Here is a 23,340-nt window from a genome sequence, read left to right on the forward strand (position 1 = left end):
TTAAAAACTTGAACCGTCACAATCTTGAACGTCATATGATTGTAACATAAACTCTTGATTATTAACTGGAAAAATAGTATAATGCATTTAATAAATTTAAATATGTTATATTATTTATGTAATACAATCCTGAAGCCACATGAGTGACATATTACACATTAACGCAAGAATTGTAGTGATATTGTACAGGTAGTAATCAGGTAATCGAAATTGTCATTTATCACAAATATTAATTGAGTATATTAGGCCTATATGCCGTTATATTACGGCAGGTAAAAGTATTTAACTTAACATTCCAATATAGGTTTAAAAGATTTTATACTTTTGTACGATGTTCAACATTTAATCTTGGCTTAATCCTCTTTAAATGAGACAAAACTAAATGGTACTAATGTGTGAGATATATAAGGTTGCATGAAATAAATTATAGTTAATTTAATATATACAGAAGCTTTAATATATATAAATTAGTTTTTATTTGTAAACACAATAAAGAGTTTTAGCCACTAAGGTGTAATGTATGGAAAAACGTATTATAATCATCCAACAAATAGAAGTAATTTCTAAATTAAATGTTGGATAAGGTACAAATTGTTTACTTATTTCGCAAAAAGTGGTCAAATACCTTTACCCTCTTTCCTTATCTTAATTCTAAGGATAGGACACAGTATTAATTTCTTTTTATTTATTTATAATTAAATTATTGTTTAATTTATACAAAATATTCGATGTTTGACATTCGTTTGGCATCTTTAAACTAATTTCAAGGATTTGAAAATTAAAATAATTTCAAATAGTAAACTAATTTTTTTGCCGACAAAAAAGGGGGATTCTGTTATTGAAAATTGCTGATATTGTCTTGCATCGCAGATTACTTGTTAGGTTGTAGAATTAGATCTCAACTATTTAGGTGGACAAGTTAACGCTGTTGGTCATGTTCAAAGTTGGACATTAGTCCACTTACCCTATGCGTGCAAGTCGAGTGAATTGAAAGTTGTTAATGTTGTCACCGGTACATATATGCTTTCTTTATTCCTAAATTAAAAGCAATACTTAAAATAGAGTCAGTAACTGATACAGTTACTGACTCTAATTTAAGTATTGCTTAAATATATATATATATATATATATATATATATATATAAAAACACTTGTTATATATATATAAAACAAGTAGGGTACTGTATTAGCGTCAACGTCCAGAAACAAAACTTGAGCTATGGACTTAAGTTCTTAAAAAAACAGCATCTTTTCAAATTTATGTACAGCTAAATTGTAAATTTACCTCTAAAAGTCTATTTGTATTATCTGCTCTAGTTGTGTGCATTTAAATGGTATGAAAAACTAACACACTTGTTGAAAATCGATTAATATAAACATTGTTAACAAATAATATTTGTAAAATTGGTTTTATAATTATTGTTTTAATTACAGTCAACGAGTCCTATGGTCTGCACTGGGCATTTATTTTATAAAACAAAGATATTTACTGAGTTCTACTGATTTTCTTCTATATTCAAATAATGTGTGGTTTTAATTTGTTGGTTCTTTCACTATTGCTGAATAAAAGTAGTTCAGCTAAAAAACATGAAAACTTGTGAAACAAAACTGCTTCCTTTGGATTACAAACCATTCTGCAATACGTGTTAAAATGAGCATTAAACGTGAACAACACTTGAGAACTCGCATAAAACCGGGCCGGCTTTACTTATGCAGTACCGCAGCGCACGTCGCTACGTGATTGCAGCAGAACTAGCTCAAGCGCTCGAGGCAACCGGCAAAACGAGTGTAGGGGAAACGTTATTTAAAACGTGTCTCGCCATACAAAAGAGGCCGGATAGGAAGCGATGTCTGATTCTGTATCGCAAAAAAGTAAAAATATAAAAAGCCACTTGTAGTGCACGCCAAGGTTGGGGGCGGCAATCGATAGGGTGGGGGCAGTAACAGGTGTCGGACGGCACGGGTCGATACGACGCGGGGCGCAAGCGCGACGCCTACTCAGGGTGAGGTGTGGTGCGCCAGTCCTCGCGGCACCGATCAACAAGTCTCGCCTAACAACTGTTGGAGAGAGGCGACGTCACCGTCACCTAACGCCGGCTTGGCCCCTTCCTGTCTGCTTCTATTCTATTCTACCTCTACTCTTCGTTTCGTCTCGGGTGACAGCTCGTCCCTCCTCTTCCACTAGGGTAGTGCCAACAGTACTTTCCTCCCCCGAAGAACTCACGTCCTCGTCTTCGTGCACTGTTCGGTGACTCGTCCGGCCCGAGAAGTGTTGTCAGAGACTCAGCTACGCCGTCACTATCGATCCCTCAACAAGTGCGAGTTATAAACAAGTGTTTCGTCGCGATACGAGTGGAGAGCCCGAGTGAATCCACAGGTTGCCGCTGAAGAAGCTGTTAAACCGAGGTTAACGTTACTGCAGGACCCATCGATCCTGCGGCAGTATCGGACACGACACCCGACTCGCAGGCGATGAATGAGGCCGGTCGATACGTGCTCTTGTAATGAATAACACAAAGGGCAGAGGGTCGCAACACCTGTTGACAGATCGATAACACCCACTCTGAAACGTTGTCTTAACCATCCTTCAATCTCACTCTTCACCGTCTACTCGTTCTCCTTCTCAACTCTCTGAATTTACCAAGTGCAACGAAGCAATACAGTGCCGAAAGTATACAAGTAACATGTTTTATTTCAATTGAGTCGTGTTCAGTTCATTGTGTTCCGAGTGCCGGGTAAGATGCCACGCTGTTACATGGTGAAGAAGTCTTGCAACAAGTACCAGACACCGGTCAGGGATACGGTGTGGTCTCCGCCACCCCCGGTACTTCCTGCTCCCTCGGCCAGTCCTCCCAGCAACCGTGAGTACAAATATTCTTGTGTTGCATTTGTAGGATGACTGTCTGATTATGTTATAAGAATACTTTGAATGATAAAGTAGGCAGATAAAAAGTGCTATTTTAAGTTGAAAAATTGTATGGATCGGATTGAAAGTACTATATTGATGAAAGAAACATACCACCGCATTTTGTAAGTATTAGAATTAAAAATAATAAATTTTTGTAAAAGCATTTTTTTGAGTAGCTAGTATTTCTATTGGCATATTCATATTTAATATACCTATAACCATCAAATAATAAAATAATTATACATTACTTTAAACGCACTATCTGATTATAACTAAATAAATAAATTAATTGTACTATCTAGTATATTTGAGTTCCGTTATGTGTTCGAAAAAGTAATGGAGTAGGCCTACATTCATATCCTTCAATTAAATTAAATTTATAAAAATGTGGCATTGTTAAATAAGTAATTATTTTGCATTTATACGAATTATTAATTATTAAAATAATTATTAAATATTGTCAAAGTCCACTTGTAAAAACCTTTTGCGATAATGCATCTTATTTGATCATCCTCCTTTAAAACATATTAAACATACATCATTAAATTGCTATATTATGCATATGTATTTAGCATTTATACGCAGGATGGGTGAAATGTAGTGGCATTGCTTATTAAAAAAAATACATTTAAAATCTTTGTCCAAAATGAAGACCTCACATTTATTGCATGTTCAATAGGCTATTTATCTAAATTATTTCGTGAAGTAACAAGTTAGAGATGCCTTTAAGGGTTGAGCGTTTAACTAAATTTGTTTAAATGGATCCATGACAATGGTGCTTGCTAGAAAATACAAATAGCTTATGTTCTTGATAGCTTCACACATAACTCCCTTCCTAAAATATGATTTGACAGCAGTTGATATAAGTGTGCTAATAAAACTATTTGGTTTGAATAAAACTTAATTAGAGTTATATTATACTATCGTTATGCGGTACAAGCAACAAAAGCACGAAGACTAGAAAAAGTAAATGCCCTCTTCTCGTATGTAAGGTCCCATAACATAAGGTGAAACATTTAACATAACTGACACTGTTGACGCTACGATCGGGTCATCTTTCACACACTTGTAGTTGAATGTTGCCTGTAAGCAAGTGCAAGAGTTGATTTTGCTTGTAGTAACTAGCTAAAAATAACTAAGAGGAATTAAATGTATGTTATATGAATTTGGGCTTATTTTTTGAATTGTGAAGCCGATGATAAATATATTAATTTTTGAATATTAAAAACCCGTCGGTTTAATTTGTCATCTATCTAATGACCAGGTATTAAATTTTCTCTCCTAATAATTTAACAAGCTAAATCTGCTAGATAATTTTTGTGAGACAGTTACAGCTGTAAAAATCTAAAATTTTATGTCAGTTTTACTCTAACCTTTATTTTCCCTCAGCGTTTACACTGAAAAAATCAAGATGATCTACAAATATCCGCTATCAAATACAATTATGTTAATTAAAAATCGGTATTAATCCCATTTATAAATATTTCCATGTGCTATTCATCAGTTATGACTTGTGATTTTAGCAATAGTTTGTTAATTCAATTATCATCAGCTCTGTTCCCATTGAAATACAGTGGTTAATATAGCGTGTATTTTACTTATTATGTATATTTGGAAGAAGTTGGTATGGAGGTTTTGCAATTTTCAATACATATTCTTCCGTCTTTGATCGATGTAAAAATTGATAATTTGTTATAGTAAAAATTAAAAAGGCAAAAATAACACTATGGAATACAGTAGTTATCAATTTACCTAGCATACATACAACCACATAAAGTAATCATTGATATATTTCTATTTATAGATCAAATAATCGTATTGTAGATTTCTATCATAAACTTATTCGAAACGTTTAATTAGTATAAATACATCATTATTCTCTACAGAGACAATTTACTCTATTATTTACAAATCTACAATTTTTTAAATTTGGATTATTTCTCACTTTCTAAGCAAAGACTTCTTTTATGTCAGTGCATACAAATCTGATGTACAAAGATCAACATCTATGATGTCCAACACAAGGGATTTGACTAACAATACTATAAGAGTCTTAATTAGTCTTAACGGTTGTCAAAAATGACACCAAAATAAAAGTTTTATTATGATTTTTTTAATGTTTAAAACCAAACATTATTTCCTTTTGGGATGTCTTGAATGTATAGGAAACACGTACGACGGTAGGGTTAATAAGCTACTATTTAACTGCCTAAAATAAGTAAAGTATATTTACCACCCGATTTACTGCTCTTCTACATATTTGATTTATTTTACTGAAATAAGACTTAAATACAAGACTCAAGTAAAGAAATAAAGGTAAAACTGAGAAAAAGTATAATTTATTAGTCAAGAAGAACATGATGTTTGCTTATTTTAGATTGTGAATATTATACATTTCTGCTATATACCTACTCGGGTAATATATATATATATTAAATAATTTACCTGTAACTAACCTGTTCCATTGTGGTTTCTTGCAAAATATATATTTTATTTTTGCTAAAGCATGTGACTCTGAAAGTCATACCTTTTATGCTAAATTTAATTTCATGTAAGTAACGTTACTCAAAGTATTTTTTACCGAGATATTGAGGAACATGTATACTGATATGACTCCAAACTGGCTCTCAATACCTGAAAAGTTAGTCTTTAATACGGCAGGGAAATTTATGAAATTCCTTGGAAGCTGAAAACGTGTTGTACGTAGGGAGGTATACACTACTGCAATGCCACACTGGATGCCACGAATACCTGCAGTCAATAAAGAAGGCTCCAGGCAGGAATCCTTTGGCTGCGGCTCGCGTAGGCAGCCCCTAGGGAAGCGTTTATTTCACAAATACCATACCTGGCACCTCCGTGCACCGAATTGTAATGCTATAATATCATTCTACAAGTTACTCCTGTACTAAACTCAATTAACTGCACCTAGTTTCAGGCATTTAAAGACTTTTTCTAGACAAAAATTTGTGTTTGACGTTATAGACTCGAATACATAAAAAATTCAAGAAAATAGTGTTAATATTAGATAGGTAAACGATTTTGTCTGACTTGAACAAAAATCTATAATTGTGCTAAATCCGTTGTCAACTCTACTAAGAAAAGGTAAGAGGTAAGAGGTAACCTATGTTCCATGTATGTGGTTTTCATAATATAATTTTTAAACTGTTACGTAAAACAATTGTTAATTAAAGTATTAAAATGTACTACCAAGTTTATAAATTAACAGAATTAGCAAGTAGGAAATTATTTATAGGTATTTAATATTGACCTTCACGTTCTTCTTCTAATAGGACTTTTCTCCTACGGCCGTTCTATTCAGTACTTAGATGTTTATTAAGTTTCAGAGATGAGAGTTACATTAGGTGGAGGTAATTAATTGTTATTTAAGCATACATCGGTTATGCAATAAATGGCCGGTATGACCGGTACTAACAAATACAAACAGAAAGTGCATGAAGGCTATTTTAAAGGGTTTAATTGAGACCTTAACCTTAGAGTATCTATTTAACCTGGACAAGAAACAACGAGAATAGTTGCTCCCTAGACGAGCAATTTCTGTTCTGAGCGATTGTCTCCGACCTGCATTTACTATTATCATTCTTACTTCAGTCACTAATAAGCCATTATTTTTTAGCTTGTGTTAGGACTCTTTAGCTTTCAGGTAAAATAGTAATACAGCGAGATTAGTTGCTCCCTGCACGAGTAATTTCCGTTCTGAGCGATTGTCTCCGACCTGCATTTACTATCATCATTATTACTTCAGTCACTAATAAGCCATTACTTTTTAGCTTGTGTTAGGACTCTTTAGCTTTCAGGTAAAATAGTAATACAGCGAGATTAGTTGCTCCCTAGACGAGCAATTTCCGTTCTGAGCGATTGTCTCCGACCTGCATTTACTATCATCATTATTACTTCAGTCACTAATAAGCCATTACTTTTTAGCTTGTGTTAGGACTCTTTAGCTTTCAGGTAAAATAGTAATACAGCGAGATTAGTTGCTCCCTAGACGAGCAATTTCCGTTCTGAGCGATTGTCTCCGACCTGTATTTACTATCATCATTATTACTTCAGTCACTAATAAGCCATTACTTTTTAGCTTGTGTTAGGACTCTTTAGCTTTCAGGTAAAATAGTAATACAGCGAGATTAGTTGCTCCTTAAGCGAGCAATTTCTGTTCTGCGCGAATCTCTCTCCAGCGTGCATTTTCTGTGCCTCGGTCACATATAAGGCGTTAATCTTTAGCTTGTGTTAGAGGTCGTTATGTCTCAGATAAAACGCATTAATATTTTCTAATTTATTACTTTGGTGAATTAGCGTACTAAAGATCAGGAACTAATAGTAGGTGAGATTATTTATTTCAATATTTTATTTCTAAAAACGTTTTTAACATTCCAGAATAAAGCCGACAAATAGATTTTTATTTTATTGCCTGCCTCTTCTTTCCTAATGTATACAAGCATATTACGTATTCTTAGTTTGGTCCTATGGATTAAATTGTTAGTAGTCAATAAATGTACACAGAAATATTAAGGTTCATTAAAACAGTGTCCTCCTTTGAGGAGACTAGTTTAAACTGATTTTTTATAAGAGTAAATAGAATACCTATTTTAATTTGCAATATCGTTTGAATCATTGGAGAGTCTTTGATCGCTCCTTTGTCATAAAATTGCATTTAAAGGTACTAGACAAGCACAAAATATTAAATAGAGTTTGTAATATAATATAGATAACTTAAGTAATGGATAAGCTACAATATCCTTCAACATACTTTATTTAAACATCCAGTACAATTACTTAATATAATATTAATGGATATAAAACACACTATAACCCAGCGAAAACCGACTTAGAATTTCACTGAACTTCATTCACAAATCACACATTTTTAGCGATTGTTAGAATTGTTATCTATGGATACTACAGACTTCATTTGATGATTAAAACTAAAAAAAATGTTTGAGACGAGCAAATAATAAGTCAGAATGATAGAACATAATCTGGATAAAGAAAGAATTGTAATGTAGAAACTTGCAATTCAGATTTTGCTTACGATCTTACTACAGCAGTCTACATACACAACAAATTATTCGTGGAATTTCCTCCCAATAAAAATCGTTCCCAAGTATCAAACCCCAAGTATTTTAAGCAACAGATGGAGAGATCAAGTAATATAATAGACTCGCAGTCACGCAATTGCGTTGAAGGCACGAAATAGTGGGGACGATAATGCATGAGTCATCCCTATACAAAGCGTCATGGGGTGCTGTCGCCATTTCGATGTGGGAGGGATGTGCCGTATACATGGCGTATTTCCGGATATTAGTTTGTGAGAAATTGTTAAAAAATAAATAAAATATTTTAATAAGCTACTATTATAAATACTAAAAATAATCTGAAACGTAAAGAAACACGTTTAGACTTTAAAAATCCCAGTTAAAATGGGTCATGTTGCATTGTTATGTATACATGAGTTTAACTCAAGCTGACCTCGTTTTCGTTCTCTCTGTGTGGGAAATGAAACTAAGTAGTATAAGAAACATTTTTGTATACCTCGGTTTTTAGTTTTGTATACCATGTATGCATATATACAGCTTGGCAAAATAACACAGTTCGTGGGTTTGCTCTAACCGAGGTTGCCTGATTCATATGAGAAGCATTCACAGAGTTAAACAATACTCAGAATTATGTAGCTTTCAATCATTTATGAGGGAGCCAAGTGGAGGAGGGGGTTGCTAGGTGACTCGACCGACGCCTGCTAGGTTGCCACGCAACCGATACCCCTTTTTCCATAAAGTAGCAATAAAATTTAAAGTTAACACCAGTCTGCTATAGCACATATCGAAAATCTAACTGTACATTGCTTTATTTGTAAAGTAATAAATCCTACCGTGTAACTTTTCATGTATGCAGTTTCCACTAAATATTCAACAGGTTGAAGGTAAGATGTGACAGAAAAACGGGTCCTGTATAAAATATAAAGAGGTAGAAAGGCGCGCTTTACAGAGCATTCGCCTAAGGTAAACTCAAGAGGCAAAAGTTTTCTTTGTTTTGGAACTAGAAGGACATTACTATTCAGCAGGTAGACGTGTAACCACGAAATGAGACCTCCTCTGTTATTCCGCTAATGACTGCAGCAGTCCTTTACGCTGCGGCGAGGTAACGAACTGCCCTCAGCCCTGTTAACCTGCACACATTGTCCCTTAAATGCTCAAATTTAGTATTGGTAATTATTGCAATTAAAAATTATTATAATTCATTACATTATTAAGTACATTAATCTACTTTGTGAGAAGTTGAGTATACGATTGGTGAAGATAATGACAACAAAAATTCTACCCTTATCATTTGTTTTGTTAAAAAAATCTCCCTAATCCCTTAAAATTTTAACGAATGAATACATTTTATTGTAAATACAAAGGTCTTCAACCAAACGTATATTAGTATGTGTGTTTGGAGTCGGCTTGAAATGAAGTAATTTTAGTACTGGTTTTGATTTGGTGCTATTTCAAAACGGCCACATTGGAATATTTTAGACTAATTCATTAGTTTGTCTATAATCAATAGAAATACGATTAGTTACTATTTGTAGAGGTTTATAAAACTGCAATTAGTTTCTAATTGTAAAATCATATTTGTAATTTTTTAAATGTGATTTTCATAACGAAAATTTTCAAAAGCTTGTCAAAATATGTCAAAATAATGTATCTGAATTCAGTCTTATTATGGAAATTTAAGGCTTTCAAGCTGCGTGACTTGGTTGTTTCTGGTTTCAGAATCATAACTTTATTCCCTTTTAATATATGCCTTATTACAGTTTTGTGATATTCTTGTATTTTTTGTTCTTCTATGCTAAATTTCAAATCTATAGCTCGTTTCATTTTAAGATGTTCTGTACCGAAACAGATAGACAGTCAATCGTACAGAACCTGTATTCTTGTACTCTGAGTATTCTTACAGCCACCAGATAGACAGTCAATCGTACAGAACCTGTATTATTGTACTCTGAGTATTCTTACAGCCACCAGATAGACAGTCAATCGTACAGAACCTGTATTCTTGTACTCTGAGTATTCTTACAGCCACCAGATAGACAGTCAATCGTACAGAACCTGTATTCTTGTACTCTGAGTATTCTTACAGCCACCAGATAGACAGTCAATCGTACAGAACGTGTATTCTTGTACTCTGAGTATTCTTACAGCCACCAGATAGACAGTCAATCGTACAGAAACTGTATTCTTGTACTCTGAGTATTCTTACAGCCACCAGATAGACAGTTAATCGTACAGAACCTGTATTCTTGTACTCTGAGTATTCTTACAGCCACCAGATAGACAGTCAATCGTACAGAACCTGTATTCTTGTACTCTGAGTATTCTTACAGCCACCAGATAGACAGTCAATCGTACAGAAACTGTATTCTTGTACTCTGAGTATTCTTACAGCCACCAGATAGACAGTCAATCGTACAGAAACTGTATTCTTGTACTCTGAGTATTCTTACAGCCACCAGATAGACAGTCAATCGTACAGAAACTGTATTCTTGTACTCTGAGTATTCTTACAGCCACCAGATAGACAGTCAATCGTACAGAACCTGTATTCTTGTACTCTGAGTATTCTTACAGCCACCAGATAGACAGGAGAGGAACAGTGATATGCTTCAATAAGGCTCAGCCAAATCTATGTACAAATAAAGTTTCAAGAAGAATTTAAAGACTAAAGATGAGGTCTTTCTCGATACTACGGATAAATAACTGAATGTTAAATACCATATCATTGTTCTCCGTTTGCAAGTTTGCAATTATTACGTTACCAAGTGATTATGTTTGCTATCGTTTAGCCAAATTTCATACAGTAACATGCACCATCATCGAACTTGATATTACCCACATAAAAACTTTTCAAAATTTCAAATCTATCAAATCAGTTCGTTCTCGAAATATCGTGTGGACAGAAAAACAGAAGATAAATGTTGCCCCACTGAGTGTTACGCATTACTAACGTCAACCAATAGTAAATAAAAATTCTCCAACGATCCTCAAGTTTCCAAATAATATGAATAATAAGTGAATTATCACTACAAGAAATATTTTCTACACTTTGACTAATAATTTTTTGCAAAATTTTACAAAACATTCCATAACTATTGAAGCATAGGGGACTAATTCAGATGTATAAACAGTAGCTCTCTAAAGAACCAATATTATTATAGCTTACATCTCTGTTCAGGGCGCAATCGGTCCCAGAGGTGCCAAAGCAATTCGTCCAAGTAAACAGCAGCAAAGTGTCTTTCTCTTAACTCCTGGTTTCTCTTCTATTTTAACTTCTGGCGTTCAGAAGAGAACTGTTGTTTATTCCGCGACTCATATTACCGCACAGCAAACCACAGTCTTAATGAAGAAATTGTCCCAATCTTACAGAAGTAATGTTTCGTAAGTTCATTAATCATGCTGTAAAACTAATCTAATCTTCTTACTTATATGGTTAGTTGTATATTGTAGCTTTCTAAGTTCAGTGTAATAGATGCAAATTATTGTATATTCTTGATAAAAAAATTTTCTTCATTATTCAAAATTTATTTCTACTCCAAAATCCATCTTTACCCTTAAATAAAAACACTGGAAGACTGAAAAATACAAAATAAATTATAGTATAAATATATTTAATAGTTAAAACATATTTTTCTCCAAAATGTTAAAAAGTAGATTACTATCGTTGTCTTTAATTTGCAAAATTTGTCCTTTAATATTCATTATGATTAAAATCGCTTTTCTGTGTTCTGTATATTTGTAATTTTTAAATCTTAAATGTTGTTTAATCACGTATATTTCATTAATAACTTCAATAAACAGTTATGTACTATCTAGTACAATAATTTGTTCTATTGTTGTAATTTTTATTATTATTTTATTATGTTAAAATTGAAGAGTCATAATGTTAGTTATAAATCTCCCGTTTGTTAAAAAAAATATTATTTAACTCTTAAACTATAAGGAAATCCACGCGGTGCACACATCGGACTTCTGATATATGGTTCTTGACAATTCGTTGTGTACTTAGGATTATAAAACACAAATTATTAAAAGGATAAATAATTTTGTTATGTCATTAATGTAGCAGTGAAATATCAGAATCTTAATAGTACTATTGTATACTTTTATATGTAACGCCAACTTAGTATTACGACCTGTTGAAGCAGTTCTTATTTTGTAACCAGATTCGTCTTAAGAATATGGGTCAATCTTGAACTAGATACTAACATTTGAGTGATGTTTTTGTCGCCCTGCATACTTATTACATAAATTATTTATCATATATGAAGACAGCTGTTATCGTTACATCTCCAGAAATCATGATGTTATTTACTTGAATATTGTAACTCTTTCTGTAATGTTAGAAAACCAAAGGTTTCGAATATTAAGATATTACTTGAACATGTCATACAATACGCATTACTAATAAATAGTTTTAAATCAAAATTGTTTGTAGATTTTTTATATATACATTATTAAAACTAACTGTAGATATATTCGTGTTTTGAAATATTCCTGTGTCTAATAAATTTGTATACGCTCACAGCATAGGTCAATACTAAAAGGAAATTATTATTTTCGGTTGTTGTATGCATGTAAAAGTATTAGTATATTGTATACTTTATATATGACAATAAAGAATAACTGGAGTGAGACAGTTAGTATCCCACGTAAGGTGTGATAACCTTTAAAAGGTAACCCCATAGGGGTAACCCCCATTAGGCGTGTACTAATTAACGTTATTAGACACAACAAAATAAAAGCAGTTACCTTTTTTAGACTTCAGAAATTTAACTAACAGGAGAGGATGTCATGTAGCAGGTGCTGCTCATGTGTCCCAAGGCGATAACTGAATTCTTTTACTTCGATGCTCAGCAGTAATATAGTTTACAGTATTATTATCAAGCAGCATATTTTGAAAGTAGTTTGATCAGTTAGTCCATTTGATCTATTTACTTTTTACTTTAGCTATTTTCAAAAATCGTGGCAATATTAGACAGGAAATAATAAGAATGAATGTGTATTTGTGTTTTAAATACAGTATGTATATACTAATTCTTGTTTCGGTTCTTTCAGACCTCAACTAGAAATTTGAAATACACCCGGCCACCTTATAAGCTTTTGCTGTCACACACATTTAAAATATATTATTCTGATTAGAACGCTGTCTTATTAAATTCTGATGCTTCTTCAGTCACTTGCCTTCTACATAGGTTTTAAACTCTAAAATTGTAGATATAAATGTATAAGAATCAGTAGATCAATTGTTTAGTATAAATAATTAAATTTTTAATACGAGCCAAAAGACGTCAATTAAAATTAAAACCGTTAGTTTATAATTTGATTTAGTTACTATGGATGAAATCAACCAAAACCATTACAGTGACAAAAAACCTTACTACTGTAAACAATTAGAGAGTGAAATATTGCATTAGTCTATGCACATCGACTTCCGTTATATAATAGCCAAATAAAATTGTAACAGATTTAAGTTTGGTATTTGTTTTGTGTAATAGTACTGTACAGTTATTCATGGATAATTAAGATACCAACAGACTGATAAAGGTACTCGTCCTCACTCACTGATCACATAGTCTTTGTGGGAACTTTTTACTAATATATATTGTTTTGTCAACTGATTGTAACGTACGTATATTTGAATAAACTTAATTCAATTAAATTCAGTATATATTATATATATATATATATATATATATATATATATATATAAATTATAAAGTGTTTGTTTAAAGCAATGAAATGGAAGGGCCTAATGATTTTTATTTGTTTGTTTTAGGTGTCCAGCAGGAAAGACCGATGGGTAAGTGATAAGTAATATAATTTATAGTTAATAGCTGGCTGTAATGAAACTACATTGAGCTTCAACCCGTTGTTAAGAACAATCTGAAACTTCAGATATTTTTACGCTCTTCTTTTTGGTCGTAGTACTTTGAGAGATATCTAATTTTAAAATTGTGATGGGTACCCATCCAAATTCTTTTAATCTACTTTTACTGAAACGCTTAGTACAACTTTTTAATATATAAATGACGAAATAAAACATATTTGTGGTTTTTTAAATAACGAATAACACTTTTAAACTAAAAAATGTTGATAGTTTTAAAATGGAACAGCTCATATTATTATAATATTTAAATAATGAAAATGTAGCCTTCTATTTGAAGTTTAATACTGTTTTATGTGTTCAAAATCAAAATGGTTGCTAGTAAAGCGTATTTTTAGACAGTTGTGCCAAGATTAGTTGTTGCTATCTTTTTTATGCTCACTAAAGTCAATTACAAATTTGGAATCGTTTGGCGTTTGGCGACGTGGTACCTTTTCTTCCTATTAATGTATCAAACATTTAAAACTTAAGTTAGAGTATAAATTGAAAGTGTCTGTGAAGATAAGAGGCACCTTTAAATAATTTTCTTGAGACCGATACCAATTTTTTGTGCTACGTTTGATAACTGATTCTTGCTATTACTTCGATTACCGTCCTAAGTAAGGAAGCCAAGTACTTGGCTAGACATATGAATATAATCAAGAATTTATAAAACTCTCGTACGAGTAATATATGAGATATTGCTCATATTCTATGTCGAAACAATTTTGTTGTTTTCACCCTTTTCCGTCGATTTTTTATATATCAGAGCGCCAAGAATAACAGCAAGGTGGCCTCTCTTTTCAGAGGGTAAGGCAGAAGGGGTGGATCTGGGTGACAAACGACTAAGTGTCTAGGTGTCTGACGACGTAGGGGTTTTCTTGACCACCTTCCAAGTAGAAATGCTAGCAATAAATTTGTGTACCTGGATCAACTTAATTAGTACCGAAGGGAGCTGAAACCTATATACTATTGAAGAGTCGTTGCATTGATATCTCTCTACAGCTACATTTATGTGTCTAAATTGGTCTGGAATAATTGTCTAATACTAAATAACTGCCTACCCGTTACTCTGATTTTGCTACTAGAAAATGAGGGGATTGTAGTAAATGAGACGGTGGACAGTTTAGCGAGAGTTAAAACTATGTTGTCTTTACAAACGTCTAGCAATAGTTAGAGAAGCTATTTTTGGATTCAGAAGACCTCAGATAGATTGTTCTCTAATATGCTGACTGGATATTTCCTATTTAACTGCAATCTGTTTGAGGTGGGGTATCTGTGAGTCGGAGGTATTTAGCTTTTTTGCTCCTTTAGGGTTATGGTATTAAAGTAAGATATTCCAACAGTTTCTTCAGCAAGAAACTTTCGTCAGATCGTCGTTGTTGAGTCATTCTTTAAGTAAGGTCATAGTGCTGAAATATTACATTGTGTTACCTGCCTCGTACGAGCTCTGAGTATGAAGTATGAAATATATAAAAACGGTGATTAAAATAAAACAGATTGAATCCTCCTGTTTACTTTGCTTTCTTGAGATACATTCCTCCTGAGTTACCAGTCCTAGAATTTCTAAAAAAATCCCTATAAAGATAATATAACGGAACATTAATTGAGCGATAGCGGTAGACTCGTATAAAGACCACTTTTTTATTTGACGTCTTCAGCTATTTTAAGGGGAAAATTAAAGAAATAGTCTAAACAAAATACTTGTATACGAAGAGAAGTGAAGACATTTAGATGTTTGTTGCTATGGCGTGTGGGTTACAATAAGAGAGATCTTTGACAGTCCAGATACTACGAAAGTCTGGAAGTGCTGTACGTGATATCTAGATGCTGAAAACCTGAAGATTCTACCCCCAAGATTCAGAATATTTTTCAGAAGAATGCTATCAACGGATTAACAGCTAGGAAAAGTTAAAGAAACAAGCTTTTAGAACATAGAAGATTCTAAAATAGGCAATGAGATCCAACGAGCCATATGTTTCGGGTCGTTATAATCAATCTTCAACTGAGGGCTTCTTACGTCAGAAAACTCGTATGAAGTGGGCTTTTTCATAAGCTTCTTGTTCCCATGGACAACAGATCACAAAGGTAAAGTACCACAAAAGGATTCGGATAAAATACAAAGGGGTTCAGAAGTCTAATAATAAAAGAAGATGTGGGGTCGTCCTACAGACCTGTATTAACAAATACAGGTTGCCTGGCTTTCGATCAATCAGTACTACGTAACTGGTCATCTTATGATCAAGGCCCAGTTTTTACGTTGACTAGCTTTAATTATGAATGCGTTATAACGTCATAGTTTTATGGGAGAAATGCTTGTGACCCTAAAAAAAGAACACTCGACGCAAACACTATGTAGCACGAATTTTAAAACACTGTGTGGTAAGACGCACTAAGTGAAATATTCTGTGCGTTTATGCACAACTGATACGTTTATTTCTCCTTCTGTTAATGCGCTTGCTGAAGATGTTACTGTAACATCTGTTCTATCAATTTAAATCATTCAAAATGAAACAAATTTCCATGATCATATATGAGGTTCTAAAAGTGTTTTGCTTTATTGTCCATATATTTGTTAGATCTTAAAAAGGTCCCTATGTATTTTAAGCTATGATCCTCCATAGTAGAAATTTGAGTAGTACATTCTCATGAAATCGTACAATAAACACGAAAAATAATAATTGTGTTTAGTTTATAAGTAATATTTCTTTTATAATCCCGAGATAAGGTCAAGTTTAATTACATTTATATTCTTATATTGCCTCTTTTGAGTTTAATAATGTTTATCAAACGATGTTACTATATTATAATTAGTTATTTTAAAGGGAGAAAATTTTCACTACTCTGTGAATGTTTCTCTACATCTACTTTTACAGAAAGACGCATTCAAGTGAAACTAACAATGATCGGTGTAAGAGAGGTTGACTGCCTTAAGTTGCGTAAATAGCAATATATTTATTTAGTTATATAAGTATCATGTACTGACAAGAAAAATAATTGTTTGAATTAAGCATTTTAGTTACGGTTTTTGCACTAATTTCTCATATCTTCAGCTTACCAATGGTAGAATTCACGATTCAATCAGCACGTGCATTTAAAGCAATGCGGAAGGAACGCTTAGGAAATTTAAGAACAATTACAATCAATAGTTTTCTCAGTACATATTTACGACATACCTTATACTTTCTTTTTCTGGGTTGTATATTTGACGAAAGCAAAGGTTTTAATACAAGGGACATTTTTATATCTTGGAGGTAATATAAAGATCTTTTGTATTACTTACTTTGTTTTCGTTTAATGTTTCAATATAATTTACCAATACTAAATTAGTTTCCTCCATTATGCCTTAAGGAACGGCATATTATAAAAATCCTGCTATGTTCGTTTTATGTTCTAGGTTACATACAAGAGTTCATACCGGAAGAAAGGTGTCTTCGGGCGCAGGAGGTACTTGGCCACGACGGAGGAATTCCCATTTTCCGAATGAGAAGTATAGAAGAGACTGAAGCTGCTCACGACCTACTGGAGTTGTCGAGGTCACTTCCACCCCTGCCCGCCCCCAGCGTTGTCACCGTTCCCAGCGATCCTGTTGCCGCATATCGACCTCCAACCCCCGTCACGGTCGTCCATCCCACAGTCAAATATCCTCAGATCATCCAAGAACCCGTACCGGTATACCACATATACGAGGCTCAGGCCACCTGTTACCCCGCACCCCAGCCTCCGTTAACTCCTCCAACTTCGGAATACTCGTCTGACGCCGAGAACAACAATCCAAACCCCCAGAACTCCGAAACTACCCAAATAACAAACGCCGCAGTGATATACACCTACGACGCCCTCCTAGTGTCGGACGGTAGATCTAAAAACAAAAACACCAAAAAATGTGCTCCATTAAGTCCGTCCTCGTCGGAAGACAGTATGACCACCGAGCGCGACGGTGACGACGTCAAGTCCGGTAGATACACATGTTCAGAGTGCGGTAAACAATATGCCACGTCGTCAAACCTGTCGAGGCATAAGCAGACACACCGCAGCCTGGATTCTCAGTCGGCCAAAAAGTGCATGACTTGCGGCAAGGCGTACGTCAGCATGCCGGCACTCGCGATGCATCTGCTGACGCACAAGCTGACGCACGGCTGCAGCATATGCGGCAAACTGTTCTCGCGACCTTGGCTACTGCAAGGACACCTTCGCTCACACACGGGAGAGAAGCCCTACGGGTGCGCTCACTGCGGCAAGAGCTTCGCCGACCGTTCCAACCTGCGCGCGCACATGCAGACGCACTCGCTCGACAAGAACTTCGAGTGTACGCGATGTCACAAGTCCTTCGCCCTCAAGTCCTACCTCAACAAACACCTCGAGTCCGCATGTCTTAAGGACGACGACGAGCCTTCTCAAGGGCATTTTATAGACGTCGAGTAGCAGCAAAGGAACTTTTCAGTGATTCAGTTCGCCGGTGTTCTTCCCGATAATGTGAAGGCGGACGAATCACTTGAAAAGAATTAAACAACTCCAAAATGAATTTTTAATACTCATTATTTTTATGATATCGGTTCATATCGAAACACCGCAGATTGGTATGACAAAAAGACATTTTTTAGGGAGGCAGAACTAGTCTACGGTGCTAACACTACGAATGTCCAGTTCTACAAAACTATGTGTTATTCCTAACGTTTGTGATATAAATTAACTAAATTAAAGGATAATATGAGAGTAAGCGAATGTGTTTAAAAATGGAATAAAGTTAAAAATTTTATATTTATTATAAAGAACTTCAGGATTATTTTAAATTTTAACGATAATGGATATGTTTACTAGTAACAGAATCCATTAAGTGTATTAATTTGGACGAGTGCCATATTACAATTATTGTTTGAGAAAATAAAACCAATTAACTTTACTAACTACACATACACATATCAAAAACTAATAAATGTCCGATAAACAGCTATGTACTTGTCATAACTTGCATAGCTCTTTTGTCACTTATAAAAGCTCAAAGATCAAAAGGAATGAAATAACTCTTAGTCATTACAGGGGCCTTATTTCAAAACCTTCAATATGCTCTGTTTATTTTGGTTGACTGAGTTCAGCCGCCTATTGGAATGTAACAAGATAATTCATGTTTTGTGTATTGATATGCCAAAAACGTAAAATAATTTATGTGAATGTAAAACAATATTTTCGTATGTGTTAAAGCAGTTTTGTATGTCAATTTAAGGAAGTAACCAGTGGATTGTAAACTAGTCAACATGTGATTGTCTACATTTTGTGCTTTTAAAAGGTTTAACATGTTTGTAATAGTAAGCAACGTAAGTGGAGGGCTGAGCAGCGCTAAGTAAAACACTACAAACTGGTGTTGTGTTAGAATTGGAAACTAAGGAAAGCTCGCATAGGAACCAATTTTAATGTTTACGAGTTTGCATTGACGTAGTCTTAAGAGTTGTATTCCAAAGATATTTCAGAAGTCTAGTCAGAAGCTTTATAGTTCTCTTATTGTAGTGATATATAGATGATTTTTTAATTTATTTAAACAACGATATAAGTAGATATTTTAGATCTCCCATTTAGATAGATTCAACTAGATTTTTACATATAAGTAATGATGACAGTTTTGATATTTTTCAAATCATGACGTAATTACTCGTACTTAGCCTATTTACCTGCTCAAAATATCGTTTATCACCAAGATATAATAAACTTATTAGAGTATAAATATGCATTCAGTGTATATGATATTTTATAGACTGTATTACTATAGCAATGTAGGTATTTTTGGATAATACAGAGTGCGCTATATGTGAGGTTTGTAGAATAGTAGGCGGGACGTAGAAGAAATCCTGCAATTTAATTCCTTGTGTTTTGTACATACTTAGCATTCACTCATCTCATAGTGTTTATATCATATTGAAGTAAGTATCTTTTTGAAACCGCTTTTAATGAATGAAAATATTTTGTGATAATTGAGCAAATTTATGAAACAGACACCTAGAATATGAATTTTAAAGACGTTGGGTTGATTGACGTTTGTTTGCTACAATACTTTTTGCTTCGCTCGGTACAACGAACATTGGTTTTCTTTTTTGTTTTTTATAAATAATGTCATTATTGTGAGTGTGGTACAAGAGCAAAAGCCAATGCGTAGTCACATTTATTGGAGTTATAAAAAACTATCCGTGTAGAAACGATGCACTGAAATAAAGTCAAACACACATTAAGCGTTACATTGCATAGTAATGTTTTTATTGGTCACAGTGAAATTAAATATTTAATAGTTTACTGGTAGTTACAAAAACTTAAATTACCATGATGATGACATATTGAGACACAATATTTATGTTATTGGATTTATATGTTTCGTATGGCATACATAAATACCTTTTCCTCAAAAACGTATTAAAATATCTTGTTATTTGAGTTAATGAGGCTTAAAAATGGGAAAAAATAAAAACTATATCTTATAAATAATTTTCTATTTGTATGTATAATTTTGTATATTTGCACCGTTTTCAGACAGATTAACTTTTAGATTAAAATATCTTTAAGCAAAAATACAAGAAATAGTTGTTTTTATTACTCAGAGTTATGAGATATAACGTGAAATAATATTTAAAGTACATTATATAATATCAACTATACATGATAAATATATATCGAGTTGTTGTTTACATCTAACCATATTCCGAAATTGAAAATCAATCATTGTGTTTTTTGAAGAAGGACAAATCCTTTGTCTGTTTGCTTGATTGTTACGGTCGATAGTAAAACGTATCTCCTAGACTATATAACATATATACGAGGAATACAGCAGGAAAATCCGTTTATCCGCACTTTATCGCAAAACTAAGCTAGCAGTGATATCTGTCACAGTAACTTGGTTGTATATAGGTCGCTACGAATCCTGCAGTAAGCAATTATTATTAGATGAATCCATAACTCTACATTCCATCAGGATGCTCTAATGAGGCTCTAGGCCGGGTCTATGATAGAAATTCAAATAGAGCGTAAAGATTTAGGCTCATCTGACGTTTCCTCTATTTTAAGAAGAGACCAATCCCGTTTCACCCTCATCACGAGTCATATTCCATAGGCAAAGATCTTATCTTTTTTAGGCAGAATAATAAATGTGGATAGTGTAACTGTTTCCAAGATAAACACTAGAACAGGCATAGAAACGATATTATTGATCCCTTAAGTATAATTTTAATCCAGTATTAGTCCCGATTCGAATTTCACTATTTGAAATGACGAGGAAGATGGTATTTATGTTGTTAAGGTGGTGTAATTATTTTGGTTTGGAAAATACTAATTTATTTAAATTCGTAGCTTTAAATAAAATAGCTTCTCAGAATACAGTAAAATGTGCTGTTGATCATACCTAGTGAAATTACTGGCATTTTAATTATAAAATTCAGGCACTTGTAATCAGTTCTAAATAAAAATGCCTAGATATAAAAATGTAAAATTTTAAAGGATGTTCATAAGAAATAACTTGAGGGAGTGATATGTTTTTAATTATAAAAAATTAATTTTAATAACATAGAAAGAAATATTTAAGAACATTACAATTTGGCGTGCCAAACCTAACACCATCTTTTCAATAACGGCGTTTACATTTTCTTCAATTATACTTTGTTTTAAATATATAATTTCCTTAAGCCACAAAGAATGAAAAACTTGTTGCTTAGTGTTGCTTTCGCATTTTGTGAGCCAGATTACAAAATAGCTAACTCTAAATGACTTTAATTACGTGAGGAGTGATTACAAAATATTATACTTTTTCTGGATTTTGAGAACCTGTAATTTTGTTCCTAACCCAAAATCTATTGCATCACTCTCAAATGTTACAATTTAATTAGGCTCAGTAACACTATTTTTAAACGTTTTAGTTTTTTAATCAATACTTGAATGTGACTACGTGTTTATGGCTAGAGTTCCGCAGCGCAGGGTCGAGAGGAGTTATTCGAGCAATAAAGGTAGTCAGTAGTGCAACAGATTGCTCAGATTCTGTAAGTTAGACAATATAGTGTAACTCCATTTACACATTTAGTGAAACTGATAAATTTGCCATTATGCTTTTTGTAGTTCGCTGCACGTCTTATTTATAATGCATGTAATGAGAATTAATTTTGCGACATTGTGATATTTTGCTGGATCAATTCTTTCACCTTCATATTCGATTTTCGAAATGTATGATAAATAAATACACCAAAGACGATTGAGTATCTAAATGGGGAGAGTTGAGTACAAGGTTGTTGAATTAGATATCTGTTCACTTTAAAAGTGTATATTTTAGTTGATATTTAAGATTATCTTTACAACTATGAACTTATTTATGTTGTCCAACTGCCATCACAATTACAAATTAATTAATAATATATTTTTAATAGTTTTTTTAGCTTTAATCTAATCTAATAAGAATTATTATTAATATTAATTTAGGTTATCATTGATCCTTACCAAAACCAATGCGTGTTTTCTTCCTATCTCATGTTACCTCAGTTTTCTAACCCAATATGCCATAGAGATATTAGTTGTAAGATGTGTTCCTTTACAACATTAGTTATGTATGATTTAAGAAGTCGAGGCTTTCAGTGACTTCAGAAATGTATTTTGTATCTTTATAGAAAGTAGACTAGAGCGCATGACTAGGGAAACTTGAACATGAATTTAACAGTTCTGTAAACACCAATGCAAATTAATTATTTTCAACTCATATACGATATTGTACTCTGACGTTATCATGCATTGTTATTATGACGACTTGTGAACAAAGGTAAAATAATGGCAATAAAATAGCAATATTACGTAAATCATTGTTTAATTTCGATCCCGCTTCCAATTGAAACTAAAAATATAATGTTGTTAGACTAATATAGAATAATTTTAAAGGGTATGGATGAAAACAACTTGTAAAGTATCAGTATTTACATGAAAAGAAATTCATATCAATGTATACGATGCAATGTATATCGCTGGATTGTACGGGGTATTGATTAACCTATTGACAAAATATATTGGCCATATTTTAGTCAATACCAGCTGATAATAAAAGTGAAAGTACTCTTAAACATATTAAATATGAATTTGGCCAGTCGTCCAACAGACAGAAGTGATCTTGCAGATCCAACAGACAATACCTTTAACGGGTTGGTTTCTCATTCACCCAGTAACTTCAGTCTATTCCCATGATGATTCATTTCTGGCTGGTTTATACCTACAGTAAATTTTCATCTGGTTCAGGAAAAATGGATATGCAACTTACATTTAGATAACGAAATAGGGATATACTGGTATAAAGGGTTAATCAATTGGTATGGTTTGCACAAAGAATGACTGTTGAAGGAGGTGTAACTCTCTTAGATTAAAATGTCTTGCAGGAATAAAATTTAAGGAGAGTCATTCGCTGCCCGATTTGATTGGTAATGGCTGAAATAGAGAAAGTCTTCCCTTCTTTTGAAAGACGTGACAGATAATGCTTACTAACTCTCCAATGGTAGTGCATAATG

At 33.3% G+C, this 23,340-nt stretch overlaps 1 protein-coding gene across 1 annotated transcript; it reads left to right on the forward strand.

Annotated features, from left to right (window-relative positions):
* Positions 1 to 2,030: 2,030 nt before the first annotated feature.
* Positions 2,031 to 22,644, forward strand: LOC124359599 (transcriptional repressor scratch 2-like). The gene is made up of 3 exons (XM_046812484.1): positions 2,031 to 2,861; positions 13,742 to 13,765; positions 17,226 to 22,644. The coding sequence occupies exons 1-3, from the start codon at positions 2,741 to 2,743 to the stop codon at positions 18,251 to 18,253; spliced, it is 1,173 nt and encodes a 390-aa protein (XP_046668440.1). The 5' UTR covers positions 2,031 to 2,740; the 3' UTR covers positions 18,254 to 22,644.
* Positions 22,645 to 23,340: the final 696 nt, after the last annotated feature.

This window comes from Homalodisca vitripennis, chromosome 1 (genome assembly GCF_021130785.1).
Source record: "Homalodisca vitripennis isolate AUS2020 chromosome 1, UT_GWSS_2.1, whole genome shotgun sequence".
NCBI classification, from domain to species: domain Eukaryota; kingdom Metazoa; phylum Arthropoda; class Insecta; order Hemiptera; family Cicadellidae; genus Homalodisca; species Homalodisca vitripennis.